The 21775-nt window shown below is 44.4% G+C and overlaps 2 protein-coding genes across 4 annotated transcripts in view; one reads left to right on the top strand and one right to left on the bottom strand.

Annotated features, from left to right (window-relative positions):
* Positions 1–1358, top strand: part of LOC138164961 (intraflagellar transport protein 25 homolog) — a 9266-nt gene extending 7908 nt beyond the window's left edge. For all 3 annotated transcript variants that reach the window (XM_069092961.1, XM_069092960.1, XM_069092962.1), the window contains 2 exons: positions 629–672; positions 1153–1358. In XM_069092961.1, the coding sequence (XP_068949062.1) occupies positions 629–672; positions 1153–1266 (158 nt within the window). In that variant the 3' untranslated portion in view covers positions 1267–1358. The remainder of the gene's footprint in view (positions 1–628; positions 673–1152) is intronic.
* A 5477-nt stretch (positions 1359–6835) lies between these two features.
* Positions 6836–21775, bottom strand: part of LOC138164962 (type I iodothyronine deiodinase-like) — a 16974-nt gene continuing 2034 nt past the window's right edge. The window contains exons 2-4 of the mRNA XM_069092963.1: positions 21423–21566; positions 10560–10759; positions 6836–7292 (exon numbers count right to left, since the gene is read on the bottom strand). Coding sequence (XP_068949064.1) covers positions 7224–7292; positions 10560–10759; positions 21423–21566 — 413 coding nt within the window. The 3' untranslated portion in view covers positions 6836–7223. The remainder of the gene's footprint in view (positions 7293–10559; positions 10760–21422; positions 21567–21775) is intronic.

The following is a 21775-nucleotide window of genomic DNA, read 5'->3' on the forward strand; positions in this document are numbered from 1 at the left end:
GCTCTGACATCCTCAGTTCTGTGGCCCCTCCCAGCTCTGACATCCTCGGTTCTAAGCCCCTTCCCAGCTCTGACATTCCTGGCTCTAGAAATGCCCATAAGTCCCTTCGGTAGCATATTTAATGGGTTTGCTTTTTTGCAGGAATCTACCTACTTGATATGTTGAATTGATACATTCAGATTAAACTTTTAGAATTACCCAAGTGAAGTTTAAAAACACTCCTAAGGGAAAAAGATCAGAAAAGATCATAGGCAGTTTTGGAAACCTAAATCAAGTTCACCCTGAAAATTCCCCTGCAGAGGAGCTTGAGCTTTCCTTCTCATCTGGGATCATCTTTGGTTAAAAAAACAAACAAACCATCATTCAGCCTTTGAATTTCTTTTGGCTAGAGCCTGTAGAGATGCTTTGTGGTGATGGGAAGGTCTGGTTTTGGCCTGAAGGATATGTATATAAAAGGAGACAGAAGCAGGCCTGCTCTGGACTTTGGGTGGGGCTGCGGGTTAGCAGCCTCCTCCCCAGGCCTCAATGGCAGTCTGTCCCTGACCTTAGATCACCTCGGTGACCTCCATGAGCCATGGGTATGGGAGGGTAAGCTTGTTAACTCTGTGCTGTTGAATTTCTCCTGTAGACCTGGTGCACAATGAGGGACAGCTTCAGATGGAAGAGTTTATGGTAAGTGTCTGCATGCCCCGGCCAGTTACAGGCCACCCATCATGGCCTTGGAAAGTTAAAGCTTTCCTGGGACTTAGCAGGTTCTAACCCTGTGCAGAGCAGAGACCAAGGGCTCTTCAGAGGGTGTGGCTCTTGGGATTAGGAAGACCTGGCTCAAATCCCATTCAGAGGCTTTTATTTTTGCTTTTTTTGTGCCTTTTGGAGGGCAATTGGGGTTAAGTAACTTGCCCAACGTTACACGGCTAGTTTTTTTTTTTGTGTGGGTGTTAAGTGTCTGAGGCCAGAACCGAACTCGGTCCTCCTGACTCACTTTACTCACTGCACCACCTGGCCGCCACTAAAGGAGCGTTTTTAAAGAGGGTGGGCAGTTTGTGGTGCTGGCAGTGCTCTGCTGTCCCCAGCCGCCATCTTTAGTTGACAGATGGCTGGATGAGGCAGTCTGCCGCTGTGGCAGTGCCAGCAACTCTTTGTCTCCCACAGTTCCGGGACGGCTATGCCACTCACCTTCGGTTCATCATCAAATCAGCCTTCGATCACTTTGTGTCTGTGCACAAAGTCACCATAGAAGGACTCAGTGTCTCCTCCTTCACCTGAGGATTCCTGAAAACAACTTGTGTGTGATTTTGTAATAATATTTGTGTAAATACACAGTTATCCTCATAGTGTATTAAAGGGGTTCGGGTGCCCTTCTGTGTCTCTGCTGCTTTCATTTTCTCTCCTGTCATCTGCCTGACCCACCTTTAGCAGCCACTTCTTTCTAGCCACACAGTTATATACAAGGCTGGGGGAGGGGAGGGGTCACAGAAGGTCTGAAGCTCCCCTGGGAGCTCAAGGTGGGCCTGGTCTGGAATTCCTTCTGTAACATGGCCTCCAAGTACTCACTCATCATCCACCTTCTGAATACCTCCAGGGACAGGGAATGCACTGTCTTCTACTTTTGTTTTCTTTTTCTTTTTTTGCTTTTTGGAGGGCAATTGGGTTTTAAGTAACTTGCCCAAGGTCACAGGGCTAGGTTTTTTGTGTGTGTTAAGTGTCTGAGGCCAGATCCAAACTCAGATCCTCCTGACTCCAGGGCCAGAACTGTACTCACTGCGCCACCTAGCCACCCCTGTCTTCTACTTTTCAATAGTTCTTAATGTGGGAAGGTTTTCCTTCGCTTATCAGTCAACAATAATTTATTGAGCACCTAGGCTTAGCCAAACACTGTGCTAAGCATTAAACATTCAAAGACAAAATATTACGTGGCCCCTTCTCTCTGGCCTCTCAAAGGATGCATATGTAATGTGAAGAGAAAGAATGAAAAGCTTTTATTGAACTTCCTACGTGCCATGCGCTGTGATGAGCGTTGGGGTCACAAATACAAAGAGAAACAGCCCTTGTCCTTAAAGAACTTTCTTTTTTTTTGTTTTTGAGTCCCATTTTCTCTCCCTCTAGCCCCTCCTGCACCCAGTGAGAAGGCAAGAAATAGATACCAATTATACACATACAGTCACACAAAACATATTTCCTCATTAGCCATGTTCAAGTGAAAAAACAGAGAGAAAAATGCTTCCATCAGCACTTGAGTTCATCAGTTCTCTGTCTGGAGGTGGATAGCATTTTACACAAGGCCTTTGGAGTTGTTGTGGATCGTTGTATTGATCAATTACCAAGTCTTTCACAGTTGATCAATGGTACAATATTGCTGTTGCTGTGCACACTTCTCCTAATTCTACTTTGTATCAGTTCACATAAGTCTTCCCAGGTTTCTCTGTAACCATCCAATTTATCATTACTTATAATACAATAGTATTCCTTCACATTTATATTCCAAAACTTGTTTAGCCATTTTCTAGTTGATGGGCAAGAGCTGCTATAAATATTTTTGTACATGTGAGTCCTTTTCTGTTTTTTAAAAAATCTCTTTGGGGAATAGACCTAGTAGTGGTATTGCTAGGTGCAAGGGTATGCATGGTTTTGGGTGTCATTCCAAATTGCTCTCCAGAAAGACTAGACTAGTTCATAAGGAGCCTACGTTCTAATGGAGAAGATAACACATATGGGTCAGTGATGCACAATGGAGAGGATTTTGGTCTAGAAGTCACAGAAGTAGTGAGTGCTGCCATATTGCATTTCATTGACACCTTTCCAGAAGCAAGGGTAGCAGTGATTTGATTACAGTTCGTAGAGCAAGGAACAAGGAGGGTGGCTGGCTAGAGAGTAGACTCTGTATAAGAAAGGGTTCATTGACTCACTGGTAACAGGGTATCCCACAAGTCTTAGTGCAGTCTGAGGCAGGGGCAACAGGAACAGCAGCTGGGGAGATGAGGGAAGACCTCATGTAGAGGGGTTGTTTGAGCTGAGCTTTGAAGGGAGCCAGGGATTCTAAGGCAGAGGTGAGACAGAGGGTACAGCCTAAATAAAGACCCTGAGGTTCGAGATGGATTGTCATGTACAAGGCCCAGCAAGTAGGTCACTTTGGAACACAAGGCACGTGAAGAGAAATCATGTTGATTAAAACTGATGTGGTTTTTGTTCGTTTGTTTTCAATAAGAGAGGTAGGGGATAGAGTAGAAAGGAAGAAAAAGAAAGAAGGGAAGAGGGGTGGCTAGGTGGCGCAGTGAATAGAGCACTGACCCTGGAGTCAGGAGTACTTGAGTTCAAATCCAATCTCAGACACTTAACACTTAAACAGCCGTGTGACCTTGGGCAAGTCACTTAACCCTAATTGACCTGCCTTCCCCCTGCCAAAAAAAAAAAAAGGAAAAGGAAAAAAGAAAGAAGGAAAGGCAGAAAGGGAAAAAGGTGGGAAGGAAAGAAAAAAGTTACTAAGCAATTTTTTAAAAATGGTTACAGAAGAGAACAAGAGGAAAGCTGGATAGCGGTGGGAGGTTACGCGTTTAGTTTGTTAGGCATTTACAGGAAATGATCCAGTTTCATGTACAATCCTCTTTTTCTGTTCTACTCTGTATGTGGAAATACCCATTTTACTTGATATTTGTTAAGTTCAGAATTTTAAAATTTTCTCCAAGTGACGCGGTCAGATGTATACTTCGAGGATTTCAAACTGGCAGCTGTCCGGAGGATGGACAGAATGCAGAGGGACAAACAGGAGGCCATTGTCGCAATCCAGGTGGGAAGTGAGAGGATCGTAGATTTTAAACTGTAAGGAACCTTAGATGCCATCTTCTCCAACTCCCTCGTGAGGAAACCGAGGCAGAGAATAATGTAAGTGATCTGCCCAAAGTCACCCAGGCAGTTAGTGACCAAGATGGGGGCAGAGTGGTTATGGTGTGAGTAGAGATGGGCCTCCACGTGGCTTGTTGCTAGTTATGCCTTCTCTGGGCCTCCCCTCATGCATGACGGCCCGTTAGATATGACAGTTATAATATACTTTGTTGATATCTCTGCTGGCTACATGTCCCCAGGTCCTTCAACTGATCCTCAATGGCCCATCCTGTTGGATCATGTTCTTGTCCTAAACATCGTTCCCTTTTGAAGTGAAGGGCAGGCTCCTGTAGTGCCAATGCAATATTTACAGCGCCCATGATCATGATAAAGACTGTGACTATAAATATTGCATGGCATTCGATCACAAAATATGCCAGATTCCCCAGGTAGAGGACAGAGCTGAAGCATTTATTTAGACACCAGAAAACCGAATCCCCAAACCAGCAGGCCAACTCCATCATAGTACCAAAGATATTCAGAAGCCATAATAACACTGAGAGCCACAGCATCCTTCAGCCTTCCCACAAACCAATACAAGATCAATATCTACTCAAGGGCCTATCTGACTCCTTGTCTGAGCGTCCTCTCTCCCACTGATTCACTAGCTCTGATCTGCTTTCTGTGGGTTCTGCTTCCATTCAGCAAACTCCTCCCACCATAGGCTCTGTGTGACTACATTCAGCCTATTAGGGGGCAGAGTTTATCTTCACAGCAGGGAAGCTTCCTGTGGGCTCTGCTGCACCCTTCAGCAAATTCTCTCCATCACAGACTCCACATGATTACATACAGCCTATTAGGGGGCAGAGTTTACTTTCAAAGCAGGGGAGGTCTTCAAACTGCCCCCTAGGTCTGTTAAGGAGCAGGGAAGATCTTCAAATTCCCATTCCCTTACAGCTCCAGACAAAATAAAGCATTTGAGTCGTGTACTCAGGTGGGGCACATCTTTGAACAGGTACATTTTCAGGTGTGGTTTATGCCTGAACCCTTGGCATTAATCCTGAACCTTTGGCATTAATGCCTTAAATGGCTTTTTATCTTCTAATCTGAGTATCCTTCTCCCCAGGCAGAATCATAGACCAGAGAGTTTTGGGCAGGGGAAGAGACTTAGAACAGGATGATGATTTCTCTAGTGGTTTAAGGTTGGCAAAACACTTTAAAAACATCTCATTCGATCCTTGATTATGATAAATTGAGGCAGAGCTGGGGGTAGGTGTTGAGCATAGAGCATTGAATATTAGACTTGGAAGTTGCCTTAGAACACTGGCTCTCCAAGACCCTCCCTCCACCTGCACACTGAAGATAGAGAATGCTAGAGTGAGGAGAAGCCTTTGGGACCCTTTGGTAGAGCCCCCTGATTTGACAGGGGAAGGGGAAGCATCCATTGGACCAATAGGTTCCAGTCTGTTGTAGAAGTGTGGGAAATGACCCACCCAAGGGGAAGGGGAGGGAAGGAGGGAGGGCACAAGCATCCATGTGGCACCTACTGTGTGCCAGGTACTGGGCTAAATGTTTTACAATTATTATCTTGTTTGATCCTCACAATAATCCTGGAGGCAGGTACTAATTGTGCCCATTTTACAGTTGAGGAAACTAAGGCAAACAGAGGTTACATGAGTTGCACAGCTAGTAAGTGTCTGAGGCAGGATTTGAACCCAGGTCTTTTAAACTCCAGGCCCAGTGCCCTATATCCCCTGTGCCTGGAGTTACAACCCAAGGAGCTCAGAGAGGTAGCTTTGAACAAGGTTTGTTAAAAGCATAAGGATGGAGATCCATTGTCACCCCTAATTAACCACACAAGGCCCAGGCCACTCAGTTGAATCAGTCGCTCAAGAGCACGGACTATTAGATGTGACTTTGTCATGTGTATAAGAAAAACAAATCTAACTTTTGAGGCACTTCTGAGTGGGGCTGATACAGCCATGGAAGACTGCAGAGAAGGACCTCCCTGTGGTGGGGTTGGGGAGAGGAGAGAAGCTTTCTCTGTCTCTCTGTGTCTCTCTCCCTCTCCTCTCTTACTTCTTCTCTCTCCTTTTCTGTATCTTTCTCTCCCTCTTTTCTCTCTCCCTTTCTCTGTTTCTCTCCTCTTTCTTTCTCTCTTCCCCCCATCTCTCTTTCTCTCTGTCTCTTATCCCCTCACTACATTGATGGTACAAGTTTGGTCCACTTTCCCCAGGGACCTTGTTGTACACGTGGAGAGTGAACCTTCAGCTTGGAGGGAATGTTTCTATGACAATTGTCCTTACCACTCTTGGCCAGGAGGGTACAGAATGAGCTGGGAAAAGTGCTAACTAGCTGTCTGGTTTGGCTAGGACATAGGACATATCAGGGAGAACAGAATGAAATGAGGTTGGAAATGTAGGCTGAGTCTAGGTTCTGGTTCCATTGCATCTAATTAAATAGTTATATTTTCTTTTGTGGGCACTGGGGAGCCATTTGAGGTGTTTGAGCAGGACAGTAATGGGGTGAGACCAATGCAGTAAGACATTTTTGAGACTTGTGTGAAGGCAGGATTGGCAAGATCAGAAACTAAAGACATAGGGACCAGTTTGGGCACTGAGACCATACCCTGGGGGAATGAAGCCCCTCCGTTAGAACTCCTTTCCTGGCTGTCCCAAAGGCTCGGAGCCAGTACCTGCAGCCAGCCCCAAACACCGCCCTTCACCCCAGCCATCTGCTCCCTATCTCTGCTGCTTTTGTACATATCCCCACATTCCCTCCATTCCCCGTTATTTCTGGAAAGGCTATGCCAATCAGTTGCATGATTGCCCCCCCCCCATTCCTGTGACTGACTTCCCATTCCAAAGCGCCTTTCTCTGGCCCCCGGATGTGCTAAGCGCTCCGGTTAGAATGTGAACTCCCTGAGGGCAGTGACTATCTCACTCTGAATTGGTATCCTCAGTGCACAATCATTCATTCATTCACCGCGAGTGGAAAACGTAAAGGCTACATCCGCTGAGGTTTCATTGGATCCTTTTTAATCACTTCCACGTGTACTCACTGCCTCTTACAAACATTTTCTTACATCAAGTCCCAGCTGGCCTGAGCTTTAAGCCATGACTATCATAAATAAATATTCACAGAAGCAGCAGAAAAATACACAGGACGTGCCTAGTGGATCCTTCCACAGCTGGATGGAATCCACCGCGCGTGATGATTAGAAGTCTCGCAAAGACATCAGAAAAGCAGATTTTCTTAAATGAACTTGGGAGTAACTAAGCAAACTTGACAGACCCAGCGGCCGAGAGGAGGACATTTGGAGCCAAAGATCCAAGAGCCTTCCAGCCCAGTGGGCGGGATCCGCTGCCTAGGGAATCTCCGGAAATGCAGAACTGCCTCGGGCCTTATCTGCTTAGCGCTTCCAGGACAGCCCGCACTTCTTCTGGGTGGTAATTCCAAGGACCTGGGTCACCCTGAAAGGGAAAAAAACCAAACCATCTCTGCTGGGCATTGACTTTAGGATCAGTCTTCAATCCTTCCTAAAGATCTGCTACTTGGAACTGGAAGGACCTCTGGTTTCCCTGGCCAACCCCTTCCGTTTATAGGAGGGCAAGTTAAGAGTGAGAGAGGAGAAGCAGCTGGCCCAGGGTGCCACAGAGGCTGGGGCCAAAGCCAGGACTCAAACCCAGCTATCCCGACTCCCAGGCTTCTTTCCACTCTGCCAGAATCTAGGCAGTGAGCAGCGGCTGCCCCCGGGAGAAACCAATCCACCCTCTGGAGAATGAATGGGAGGTGGCTGGTTATGGTGTCTCCCAACTGCCAGGACCATGGGCTCACAGGCTTTAGAGCTGAAAGAGGCTCAAGAGACATCTTAGGCCATCCCTCCTCACCCATGCTGCAAGTTCTGGGAACGAACCTCGCCATTGATGTGGATGCAAAGGTGCCCCAAGGGTAACTAGTAATGATTACTTTCCCAGGCCCCCGAGGGGGTTTATCCTGTAACTTGAGAGTGCCTCAGTGCCCCTTCTGCTTATCTTGATATACCTTGCAACCTGTACCAAAAGAATTGCTTTTGTTTCCCCCTGTCCTGTTCCCCAGCCTGTATCATTCATTTCCCCATCCTGTGTCATGACCGCCTTTCCTTATCTTGCAAGCAACCCCCTTCCTCACCTTGTTTGTACCTATCTGGTGCCTAAATCTCCAACCCCCATTAGAAACCCCAAATTCCATCATCATTCTCTAGGCTATGTAACTTTCTGTGTAGGTAAGTCTGGTCCTTGTCCTATATCAGTGTTTTTGTTTATTTAGCTCTTTGCTAAGTCTCAGGCCCATATGCTTGGTGTCAATAAAGCTCCCTTTGGCTAAAGAGAAGGTCTGATTGAATTCTTTCAAAACTGAACCAGCTCTCCCTACTCATCACATGGAGAGAGGCAAAACCACCTGTGGGGAGAGGGCTGAATGAGGAGTCTTGGGTTCCAGTTCTCCCTGGGGCACTTACTAATTGGAGCAAATCATTTAGCCTCCTTGAATCTCATCCCCTACATATGTGTAAAATGGAGATAATTGTAACTGTAGCCCCACCTCAGACACTGATGATGAAGCTGAGTGAGATATGGACGTAAAATAGTTTGCAAGACTTTAAGCCCCATAGAAATGTTTGTTGTCTGTTATTGTTTTATTGTATCACCCATGTCCAGCTCTTTGAGACCCCGTTGGGGTTTTCTTGGCAAAGATTCTGGAATGGTTTGCCACTTCCTTCTCCTGCACATTTTACAGATTAGGAAACTGAGGCAAACAGGATTAAGTGACTTGTCCAGGGTCACACAGCTAGTAAGCGTCTGTAGTCAGATTTGAACTCAGGAAGATGAATCTTTCTGATTCCAGGCCTAGCACTCTATCCACCAGACCACCTACCTGCTCCTAGAAATGTTTAGCTGGCATCAAACATTCCCCCACCTCCAAAACCGGACCCTCTTCACCTCCTTCTTGCAGGTGTGGGAGGCTTTACTTCCTAACAGAGCAGCCTGATAAACTAATATCCTTTGAGATATTTAGGGCAATAATCCAGGTCACCACTATTCCCCCACATTTTACAGATAAACTGAGATTGAGTAAGGAGAAGCCAGAGACAGCATGGCAATGTGGGAAGAAGAACTTTGGGCTTGGAGTTAGGAGATTCGGGTCCGAATCCCAGCTCTGACATTCACTCTGACTGACCTTGGACAAGTTACTTTTCTCCACAGAGCTTCATCTGTAAAATGGGAATCTGTAAATCTGTAAAATAGGAATTAAAATACTCTATCTACCCTGCTGCTGGCTCCCCATCCCCCCCCATTTAAATTGATTAAATGTTAAATAACTTTTAAAATTTATTTAAATAGTTGCTGCTATTTTAAAAAAAAATCTATTTGCTCAATTCACAAAATTCCTTTAATGTGGGAAAGCCTTTCATTCCACAGCAAGAGTTAATGATCATGACTACCATTTATGTAGCACTTTACAAACATCATCTCCTTTTTTTTTTTTTAAAGCAATCGGGGTTAAGTAACTTGCTCAAGGTTACACGGCCAGTTATTTCTGGGTGTGGTGCTGAGTATCTGAGCCCAGATTTGATCCAGGTCATCCCGACACTGGAGCCGGTGCTCTTACTCGCTGAGCCACCTGGCCGCCCCAACATCATCTCCTTTTGTCTTCACAACAGCTCTTTGAGGAAGGTGCTATCATGATCCCCATTTTACAGGTGGGGAAACTGAGGCAGACAGCGCTAGGGTCGAAAAGCTAATAAGCATCCAAGGCTGGATTTGAGCTCAGGTCTTCCTGAGTGCTCTGCATGTACACCAGCTCACTCACTGCTGAATAGCTCTATTAGTTAGCCATGCCTTCTTACCTCAAACCAAAACCTGCCACTTCAGGTTCTGCCCTTAGCTCTCTTCCATGTGACAGGCCTTCAGAGAATGGAAAACAGGGCTCTTGCCTCTCCTGCTCCGCCAAGTGTCAGCATTGTGCAGCTCACAGTTTGGGGTATGTTTCATGCTCCTCTCTGCCCCCAGCTCCAGCACCCCTCAAAGCCATGAAGATAGCTTGCATGGGCTAACAGAAGTGTTGGGGGCTTAGCAGAAGCCGCCTCCCCCATACAAGTGTACACAGTGGAAGTGGCTGCCAAGTCCTCTGAGATGGAGGAAAAAATTAAATACAGGCTGAAGGAAAGAGAATCCTAGGGCTACAGGCCCAGCGTAGGAGGGACCTGGGTCCTCCCCCTTCATTTACCAATGAAGAAACTAAAGCCTAGAAAATGGAAGAGATTTGTCCCACATCCCACGGGTAATAAATGCCAATGGTGGGATTTGAGCCCATTTCTCTGCCTCTGTGCCACATCTGGTGCCCTTTCCACCCTGCCACTCTGACTTCCCAAACACATGAGCCAGAAGCTGGCGATCTGATCCTGACTGCTTGCCTGGCCTTTGGGAGGCTCTTCATGTTGGCAGAACACTTCCTATTATCAGGTTGTATGAGTTGGCTCTGCTTAGGCCTTGCTTCCACAGAGGAGACTTGTCTGTGGCATGCTTGTGAGAGGGGACCACTGAGTAGGGAAACCAATGGTCTGTATTTATCTTAGTGATTCCCAAGATGATATTAATATTCTAGATAGCCATGCCATGTCATTGACTCACCTTGAGCTTGTGGTTCTCTAAGACCCTCAAGTCTTTTTCAAAAGCCCACGTGAAATCACCCATGCATACCTTGAAAAGGATCTTGCCTTCCAGGAGAACATAGAAGCGCTCAGGGAGTGCAGCATATTTCTTGCTGGTCAGGTTGTCCATGGTGTCTAAAACAATGGGGCACAGTGGCTTCCTGTCCATCAACACCTGGGCGGCCTCCATTCGATCCTGGAGGGTGTGATGCTGTTTAATGTCTACATTGTTTTCAAAAGCCCAGCCATCTAGAGGAGAAAGACAAGTTAAGTCAACAAACATTTATTAAGCACCTATGTGCTAGATGTTGTGCTAAGTACTGGCAAAAACCCAGTCCCTGCCCTCAAGGAATTCATACTCTAATGGAGACTCTAACACCCAGACAACTATGTACAAACAACATACATGCAGGGTAGACTGGAGATAGTTTCAGAGGAAGAAAGCAGGGAAATAAGCATTTATTAAGCATCTGCTGTGTACCAGCCACTGATCCTTGCAACAACCTTGTACAGTAAGTGCTATTATTATGCCCACATTATAGATGAGGAAACTAAGCCACAGAGAGGTGAAGGTACTTGCTCAGGGTCACACAGCCAGCCAGCTTCTGAGGCTGGACAGGGAAGGCACTAGCAGTTGGAGGCACCAGGCAATGGGAAAGGGAAGAGCAGAAATGGCTTTGAATGTGATGGATGGAGAATAGCAACATGATTTGATGTGAGTTTTTGAGGTGGTTAATTGGGCTCCACAAACAGGTTCAGGATGTGCTCACTATGGTCCAAAAAAGGAACCAGGCCCAGCTCTGCAACGTACAGGTCCCTGATGGAGTCCCCTGGGGCATCTCTAGTACAGGGGGTGCTGAGGTCTAGCTGCAAGGGTCGGCTCACCCAGAGGAGCTGCTGATCTCTCGATCTAGAAGGAGCCAACAGTGACTTGCAGCATTAGGGGTGTGCAGTCACTGAGCTCAGCCACTTGTTTCGTAATAGATAACGGGTCTGCCCTGTTCTCTCAGAAATGGGATGAGAGGGTGTGAGCAGCAGAAGCCTTGGTAAGTCAGACCTGGGCTCTGCCTGTTATATGGGCAGCAAAATCACATTGATGGGGTACCTGGGGTCTAGGTCAGTTTGTGAAACCAACTTGTAAAACCAGTCTGTACAGTTGTAACTGCAATTTGTATTGTAAAATTGTTATCTGTAAAATTCCTTTCCCAACCTTGGGCTCTGCCCCTTCCCCCTATCCTCACTAGGCCTAGGCAACACCTTGGGACTCCTTTGTTCTTACTTAATCTCTTCAAGTCTCCTGGGGTCTGGCCCAAATCTCATCTAAACTATCTCTGCACTAAAGTCACAAGTTCCTCTCAGTCAGCTCTCACCTTTATCTGTGCACTGAGGTCCCTTCCATCCGGTCAGCCCTGACAATGGCAGCCCTACCCTTTAAAGGTAAAAGCATGTACCCCTCTCACTCGCAGGTCCCCTAAGGACTTTAAACTTTCTCAACTCTAACTCCAAGCAAGGCTGAGCTGAATTCTTTCCAGACGCCATTGCAGGTTTCCTGGTCTTGGATAAGATCAGGGTTCCTGCTGAACCTATTGGGATTCCATCCCTCATCAACATCATCAATTTTGGCGTGGAAGGAACCTTTGAGGTTCTCGAGCTTGGCTTTTAAAAAATGTTTTAAATTATTTTTTAAAATAATTTAAACATTTAAAAAATTTTAAAATGTTTTTAGTTGTCCCTGGATAATTTGGGGGGGGGGGGTCTACGAACCTAGATACATAAATCATTATACAAAATCTGATCCCAGGCCCTCCTCTTGGCAGTCTGGGTTTGAGTCTGGGCCTGAAGAAAGACCGAGTTGTCCTGGTCAACCAAAAGGGATGTTGGGCTGCATCCCAGAGTGTCTGGGATGGCAGCTGTTTGCTATGGTTAGGTCACACTATGGTTAGGTCTGCTATGGTTAGGTCACCTGGGGAGGCCTAGGCTCGGTGCTGGGTGCCATTATTTAGGAAGGTATGTTGATCAGATGGCAAGACACCAGAGGAGGGTCATCAGTGATGAGGTGCTTGGGATCTATGTTTGTAATATCAGTCTGTAACATCAGTTTGCACAATCAATTTGTAAAACCAGTCTGTAAAATCACACTTCCCCTTCCCCAGCCTTAGAGCATTAATTCTGCCCCTTCCCCCTGACAGCACTCTGCCCAGCAACAACCCATGAACTGTTTATCTCTGCTTGGAACAATAACAAGCTACACCTATGAATCCTTCACTAAACCATCTATAAACATTTTAGCTTAGGCAAATGTTATCTCCCCTTAGTATAGTGGGCAGCTGCCCCATGAATCCTTCAATGCACTATCTATAGGTTAACTCTTTAGCCAATCATACACATAAGGAATCCCTGTTAGCCTTGGTTCCCAATATCCATCTTGTCAAACATGACACTGATGGGTGGCCAACAAGGCACTTCTCAGTAGGCCCTAGACCTCCAGCTGACTTAATTTCAGGCCTAAAACCGCAGCTCCCCACCCTTGGGCTATTTCCCAGTGAATTATGGGCAGTTGACATTAAAAGTACACGTTCCTTTAAGCACTGACCACTCCTTAACTCCTCCCTAATCCTACCCTCACTCACCTAGTTAGCATAACTGACATCTGATTAATTGCCTGGACTCCTTAAAAACTATGCCTGTGTCTTCTTTAAGTTTGAGGGTTCCCTAAGAATCCCTGCCCATTGTAAAGTGTAACAATAAACGTTTACAACCCCAACTCCAAGTCTGCTTGGGCCTCCTGAATTCTTTCCAGACTGAATCGAAGGCATTCTGGTCAGTGATAAGGATCAGAGTTCCTGTATAACCTATTGCCATCCCCCCATCACCAGGATGGCAACGGACCTTGAATTCATGCCAATCAATAAGTATTTATTAGGTATCTACTATATGCCAAGTACTAGGTCAGTTGAAGGAACTCAGATTGTTTAGCTTGGGAAGGGAAGACTTGTGAACATGAAGGCTGTCTTCAAGTATCTGAAGGGTTATCATGGTGGAGGAGGAACGACTTACTCACAGTGACACCAAAGGCCAGAAATTGGAAGATTGCTCAACTTGAGGAAAAACCGTAACATTTAATCTCATCCAATATGGAATGGACTGCCCGCCTCTGGAGACAGTGGGTTACCTATCTTTTTTGGAATGAATGTATCTTCATATATTTGAAATGTTAAAATAGATAAATACTTCCATCTATTCAAACATATATTTGTGTGGAGAGGGAGAGAGGAGGGGAGAGAGAGAGAAAGAGAGAGAGAGAGAGAGAGAGAGAGAGAGAGAGAGAGAGAGAGGGAGAGAGAGAGAGAGAGAGAGAGAGAGAGAGAGAGATGTAGGTGGGGACAAGAGACTCTGTAGACAGAGACAGCAAAGTGAATCTTAAGTTTATTATCAGGAATCTTGAAAAGAGTTAGGGAATAAGGTTTATATAAATGAAGCTGTATTGGTAAACAGATTGCTTCAGCAAACTCAGATTTAAAGCTGTGAGGAAATTAAGAGATCTTTTATTAGAGGTTCTTAACCTAAGGACTGTGGATTAAAAATAATTATAAGAGGGGCAGCTAGGTGGCACAGTGAGTAGAGGACCAGCCCTGGAGTCAGGAGGACCTGAGTTCAAATCGACTTCAGACACTTGACACAAAAACTAGCCATGTGACCTTGGGCAAATAAATCACTTAACCCCAATTGCCCTTCAAAAGGCAAAAAAAAAAAATTATAAGTATTTCAATGTGATTATTACATTTGGTAATCTTATGGATTTTATTTTATGCCTTTAAAAACATAATTCTAAGAAGGGGGCCATAGTTTCAGCAGACTAACTGCTGGGGTGGGGGGTGGGGACTTTCTGACATTCAAAAAAGTGAAGAATTCTCCATCTAGTCCATCCACTTCTCTGAGATGGGAAGGGATTTGACTAGCAAATTTACCAGCCATAAATAGCAGAGTGAGACTGAAATTTAGGTCCTTTGATTCCAAACCCAGGGAACTTTCCATTCAAACCAACTGTTTCAAATTTGAGGCCAGTCTAGATGACCCTGAAAGTAGCTTCTGTTCAGGACTGGGTAGGAATGTGCTAATTGCCAATCAAAGGCAGCTAAGTGAGCTAATATCTATTTATTTAAATTTTGTTATTTTTTCAGTCAGTGAAAATTCACCTTCACTGCCCCTCTCACTGAGAATGAAAGAAAAACAAAGCCCCTATTACAAACATGTATAGTTGAAGCAAAACAAATTTCTGCATAGGCCATGTCTATATTTGTTGTTCAGTTGTTTTGAGCTGTGTCTGAATCTCTGTGACCCCACTTGGGGTTTTCTTGGCAAAGATACTGGAGTGTTTTACCCTTTCCTCCTCCAGATCATTTTATAGATGAGGAAACTGAGGCAAACAGGATGAGGTGACTTGCCCAGGATCCCACAGCTAGTAAGTGTCTGAGGCCAGATTTGAACCCTAGGCCAGAACTTTCTCCAATGGACCATCAAGCTCCCCAGAATAGCTACAAGAGTACTCGAACACACACAGACATAGACACAGACACACACACACACACACACACACACACAGACACACACCCACACTACTCTCCTCCACCCTACCTGTTAATGGGATTTGAAGATCTTCCATGCCCTTAACTGGCAAGTAAACAGGTTCTTACTTAGCACTTAGTTTCAAGTTAATTATATCAAGCCTCTCTTAAAGAAACAGAAGGCATGAACCCCTATTGCTGATGTAACAGGAAGGGGACAGGGAGGAGCTAATACTGTATATAAGGAAGAGCATAAGCTGGACAGTCAAAACTTCTTGAAGAACTTCCTGGAGCAGTCCTCGTGGAGGAGGCTGGAGAAAGTGATTTTGATTTTGAGAATGGAGCTTCTGCTGAGACTTTTCTTCGGGGAACTTTTGCTGAGAGCTTCTGTGAGTGACACAGTAGGATCCCTTCTTGAGGGAACCTGTTCTATTGTGGCTTGGGAATGTAGGTGTTCACTACATTAACCATGTGCACCAACTTCGTGATTACTGTGACGACTTTGGCTTTCTGGTTCTGGGACTCAGTTTTCTGGTATTTGAATAAAGGCTTTGGTTCTATCCTCCATGTGGAGAGCCTGTTACATTTTGTGATTCACAACTATACCAGCATATTCATAACCACCATGGGTGTTGTGAATATTGCATTATTGTTACACCACCGCAGTGTATTTCTTTTTCCATTCTTTTCTTAAGACCATCAAGACCTTACAGAACCACCCTCCTAGGCCTTATCTAATTACATTCCCTCTAAGAACCCTGGTGATGGTAGAGTTCAGGGGGACACACATATCATCTTCCCACATTAGAATGTGAACAGTTTATCCTTGTGAGGTCCCTTGTGGTTGTTCATTCATGTGTACCTTTTCCTATTTGTCTTAACTCCTGTGTTTGCATTTCAAAGTTTCTAGGCAGCTGTGGTCTTTCATTAGGAATGCTTGGAAGTTTTTTTTTTGTATTTTTTTGTGCTTTTTGGAGGGCAATTGGAGTTAAGTGACTTGCCCAAGACATGGCTAGTTTTTTTGTGTGTTAAGTATCCCAAGGCTGGATTTGAACTCAGGTCCTCCTGACTCCAGGGTCAGTTGCTCTATTCACTATGTCACCTAGCTGCTCCCTGCTTGGAAGTTTTCTATTTCATTAAAGATCTGTTTTTTTCCCCTGTAGAGATTTACTCAGTTTTGCTGGATAAACTGTTCTTGGCCTTTAAGCCTATATCCTTTGCTTTTTGGAATATTAAATTCCAAGTTCTCTGCTTCTCTATGGTGGTACTATTAAATTATGTGTAATCCTGACTGTGGCTTCTCAGTAACTGAATTAATTATTTCTGGCTGTTTGCAATGTTTTTTCCTTTGGCTCTAGATTTTGGCTGTATGTTTTCGGGGTTTCTTTCAGGAGGTGTCCTCTTGTTCTAAGAGATCTAGGCAGTTTTCTTTTAAGATTTCTTGAAACGTAATACCTAGGTTTTAATTTTAGGCATGGCTTTCAGATAGCACAAAGATTCTTACATTTTTTTAAAATCTGTTTTTCAGATCATTTTTAATTTTTTTTTCTATGAGATATCTTGCCTTTTCTTCTGACTTTAATATTTCTTGTTGCCCTATGGAGTTATTGGTTTTTATTTGGTTCATTCTAATTTTCTGGGAGTTTGTTGCTTGGTTTTGTGCCTCTTACACTACAATATTAATTTCTTTTCCAATTCTTTCTTCCATATCTTTCATTTCTTTTTCAGTTTTTTTCCTCTACCATTCATTCCTGTTACCATAACAACTTTTTATGGTGGAATTCCCTTTGTTTGCCCATTCTTCCAGGCTACTTCCTGATTTTGGACTTGATGTCTCAGTGGTCAGGCTCTGCACACTCCTGGAGTTAAGCTTGGGGCTAGTCCTGTTGCTATTTTCCTGGGCTACTAAGTGTTGTATTATTCCAGGATCTCAGGGACCAGGCTTTGCTCCCAAAGCAGTCTGATCCAGGGCAAAATCTGATCCCTGTCTCCTGAAAGTTCCTGACGTGGATCTGGGTCTGAACAGCAATAGACTGCTATTGGGTTTAGCATCTACCAGCCAGCTGAATCACAGATTCCCCTTGGTCTGACATTCCTGCCTTATTCCTCTGAGGCTTAAGACTGAACTCCCGGGCCCTGGGCCTGAGCCATGCCATTGCTGCTTGTTTCTGAACTCATCCTCTCTCTGTGTACAGCCCAGGGCCTGTACTGGGGAGGGTGTGGGATTAGAGGGTAGTAGAAGTCCCTTTCTTAATCCTCCCTGGATCTGTAATTCAGAACTGGGTCGTGGGCATCAAAGAGGCCAGTTGTGACCTTTCTCACTTGAGGTGCCCCAATATGGGTCTATGACCTTTACTTGTCCAGTCCTTGACCTCTTCCTGAACTGGAATGCTCTTTGAATAAGGGGCTCCTGGCCAAATCCTGACCCCAATGTCTGCAGACCTCTCTGCATCTCCATGCCAACCTGGGGTGAAAAGAGTACTCACAGTGACTTTTTCTTGGCTCTCACCATCAGTTTCCTTTCCTTGCCTTGCCTTGCCTTTCTTTTCTTTTCCAGACATCAGTACTTTATACTTTAGTCAAAGCACATTCAAAATGGAAAGTCAAATACTTTCCACCAGAAACAATTAACTACCTTCTAGGAGCATATAAGACTTAACACATTACAGCAGTGAAGATGGCAATCCACTGTCTTCTACACATAACTCAAACCTAAATGATAAAGCCAATTTGGTTGAAATGGGTTCAATGATTGAAAACTACCATCAACAAACCAGCAATTAAAAGTAATGGTCTACGAGTCTTTGCTTTTCCTGAAAAAAGGGGGATGAGAATGTTAAAGTCCACACTACAGAGCTATCCTCACATGCACTTCTGTTTGGTATTTTAATTAATGATTTAACCATGGTTTTCAAAGAAGCAATACTAAAGCAGAATGGCTCTTTGCTGTTCTAGGTCCCTCCACTTCTATTTGTAATTACTCTTGGTGGCAGGGTGATTGAGCATTAGGAATAAGCAAAGTAAGAAAGGCAAAAAGAATGTAGGGTAAAAAGGGGTGGGTGGGGGAAGACATGAGATATGGGCTAACAGGTTTAAAAGAAAACATGGGTAATAAACTATTTACTTTCAAATAGTTTAAACAAAGGCTCCAAAACTCAAGACCAAAGTCATGTTTTCTGGTTAGGACTTCAAGTACTATATTTAACTTTTGAAACTGTCAAATGGTTTCAAACACAAAAAAAACCCCTTAAACCAGAAATAGAAACCATGAAATGTGTCCCCCAAACATCCTGAAATAGTGCAAGACTTCCCATCAAACATGGAAGGCCTCAACTTTGGAAAGAAAAAACTAGATATCCTTTCATTCACATTTCTCAGTACAGGAAAAACAAAAGCTGCACGTCTGATGCATCCGTCTAGATCTGCTTGGAGGTCTGTTGGGGAGAAGGGCTAGGGGGAACTCATTGAACAGCTTCCTCTGATTTTGCTATCTCACCTCCCCTAAACCTAGCTCATCCACCCTCAGTTCAGTGAATGGTTATGGCAAACACACAGTTTTCTCAGACAATGTACAATCTCCATTGGTCATGAAGGCCACCAGTGAAAATGAAAGTGGACTGAGGATATTGGTCCCAGCATGTCTAGGCCTATGAACTTTTTTTTTAGGGTCTTGTAGGGAGGGTGTTTTATCTGCGGTCCCGCCTATGCCAGGTAAGAGTTATGTATAATGCAATTTGAAGAAGGGAAGGGTCCTGAAAGAAGGCTTCTCCATTTCCAGGGTTGTCAAGGAGTAATATCCCAGTGGGAATATACTACAGACCACCTTGGCAGAAAGAGGAAATACATGAGACATTTGGGAAACATGTCTCACACCTGGCACAGGAATAGCGCCCATGAGGAATAGACAAAAATCAGCGCTCTCTCTGCCAAAAGCAGATCAACCAGGACATTCTCAACTCCACTGAATGAATGATAATTTCATTGTTCAGGCAGCAGAGGGAACCACTCTAATACTCTTGTTCTGATCAACAAGAAGTACTTACTAAAGGAGAAATTATGGCAACTTTAGCAGAAAGCTCCATGTGAGAAATTTGTGTTGGAGAAGAATCCAATGTAATCCAAGACATATTTGTCAGGCAACTACTCAGAGTATACAAGACTCTACACTAGGCATTGGGGATATAAAGGCAAAGTGAAAAAAGCAGACATTTTAAAGAGTTACCCATTTGATGGATGGATTCTGGGTGGTGAAGGAAGGAAATGGGTAATGTTGGAAGGGTTCTGGGAAGAGCTGTTGACAAAGCTATGATTTGCCCCAACCCCTCTCCCCCTCAAGGTGCTAACATTTCACTACAGGGACAGCTGAATGTGGTCTGACTGGTGAGAGCAGATTTCTAAGAATTCAGGGAAAGGTGAGACAGATTGCTAAATTTTTATAGAGGTGAGCCCCAGGAATAAGGTGATCTTGTCACGAATGGAATGCTAAAGGTAACAGCTAGCATTTATTTGGGACAGGTAGCTGGTGCAGTGGATAGAATCAGGAAGACAAATCTGGCCTCAGACACTTATTATTAGCTGTATGACCCTGGGCAAGTCACTTAACCCCATTTGCCTCAGTTTCCTCATCTGTAAAATGTAAAATACCACTACAGTATCTTTGCTAAGAAAACCCCAAATGGGGTCATGAAGAGTCAGATATGACTGAAAAACAATGCAACTTGGAGAAGAAAGGTTTTGGGTTTGGGGGTAGGGGGCTTGATAGCCGCCTTTAAGTATTTGAAGGGCTATCATCTAAGACACAGATTAGCTTTGTTCTGCTAGCTCCCAGATGATTGAAGTAGGAGTAATAAGTGAAAGTCACAGAGAAGCAGATTTCAGTTTGGATCAAGGTAAAGCATTCAACATTCAGAGAGATCCCAAGTGGAGTTGGCTATTTCGTTGGGCAGGGGGGTCTCTCTTTGCTGGAGGTCTTCAAAAATAGCCGGATGACCACTTGTTGGGTATTTTGTAGAGAAAAATCAGATAGAAATGGTCCCTGCCCCATATTGACTTAGAAAACTGCAAATTAGCATTGTTGATGTTATATTGTATTTTTATTTGTTTTGTTATGTATTTTCTAATTACATTTTAATCTGGTTCGGGCAGTGCCCTGGAACTTGTGGGGCCTCAGCTGCCTGCCCGATGCCTCTGTTTTAAAGAGTTACCCATTGGATGGATGGATTCTGGGTGGTGAAAGAAAGAAATGGGTAATGTTGGAGGGGTTCTGGGAAGACGCTGTTGATAAAGCTATGACTTGCCCCTACCATTAAAATTATGTGAGAAAAATGGCGATGTTGTTCATCTTCTTTGATCCAGAGATCCCTCTACAAGAAGGTCAATGAGAGAGGAAGATCCAACATATACCAAAATATTCAGAGCAGCACAGGACTTTTTGTAGCAGACAACTGAACACAAGATGGGTCAGTTCAGGGATTGGCTGAACAATCTGTGGTATGTGATTGAAATGGGATATTATGCTGAGAGAAAAAAACAATTCAAAGAAAGTCGGGAAGACTTATATGAACTGGCATGGAACAAAGAAAGCAGAGCCAAGGAAATAATGTACACGATGAGCACAACTATATACAGGAAAATGACACTGAAAAGACGTTGGAGTTCAGATTAGTGGGATGGTGAGAGGTAGTGGACAATGGGTGCAGAGTGGGGTATATACCATCAGGTATGCTGAACATGTTGAATTGTTCTACTTAATTATTTTTCTTCAAATAACAAAGGAGGTATTATATGGGAAGTATTGGATGATGATAATGACATATATTTAAAATTTTTTAATTAAATTTTTATCAGTTAAACCTTTCTTAAAAAGACATTATCTGAAAAAAAAAAGATATTATCTGGGGACCCATACATCTCTGAGAGCAAGATGTATAGAAGTCTGACAAAAAGAGGGGGAAGAATCAGGAGAAAGGCAATAAGCATTTATTTAGCACCTACTATATGTCAGGCACTGTGGTAAACAGTTTACAAATATTATCTCATTGGATCCTTGTAAAACCCTGGGAAATAGGTGCTTTTATTATTCCCATTTATGGCTGAGGGAATTGAGGCAAATAGAGATGACATGGCTTGCCCAGGGTCACACAGCCAGGAAGTATCTGATGCTAGATTGCCCTGGTCTTCCTGACTCCCGGCCCAGCATTCTAACCACTGCAGTAACAGCTGCCAATGAGAGAATCCGGAGTTGGAAGGGACCTCAGAAACCTTCTCTCCTCCCAGTGGTCATCTAGGCCTTGTTACCATCCTGGAGGACCCCAGCCAGCCGCCCACACAGGACCACAGCTTTGTACCTGTGGCATGAGCTTCCTCAATGTAGATGATGAGAAAATCTGCTATCGAGCTGAAGTCTTCAATGAGCTTCTGGAACTGGTCAAATTTGAGGATAAATGAGGGTCAGGTACAGCTTCCAAAATTCAACACCAAAGGTCTGCTGCCTGCAACAGAAATACAACCATGAAAACCCTAGCACCCATTAACAGAATCTGGACAGTGAAAAGGCTCCTTGGCCTGAGACAGATAGTGTTTACTGCTTTGGATGGGAGGGGCCTTAGAACAGGGAATGTCAGAGCTTGGAGGAAGCTTAGAACAAGGAATGTCAGAGCTGGGAGGAGCTTAGAACAGGGAATGCCAGAGCTGGGAGGAG

Source organism: Petaurus breviceps, unplaced genomic scaffold (assembly GCF_028583685.1).
Source record: "Petaurus breviceps papuanus isolate PSGF00001 unplaced genomic scaffold, PetGlider_PUasm1.0 207, whole genome shotgun sequence".
Classification (NCBI taxonomy): Eukaryota; Metazoa; Chordata; class Mammalia; order Diprotodontia; family Petauridae; genus Petaurus; species Petaurus breviceps.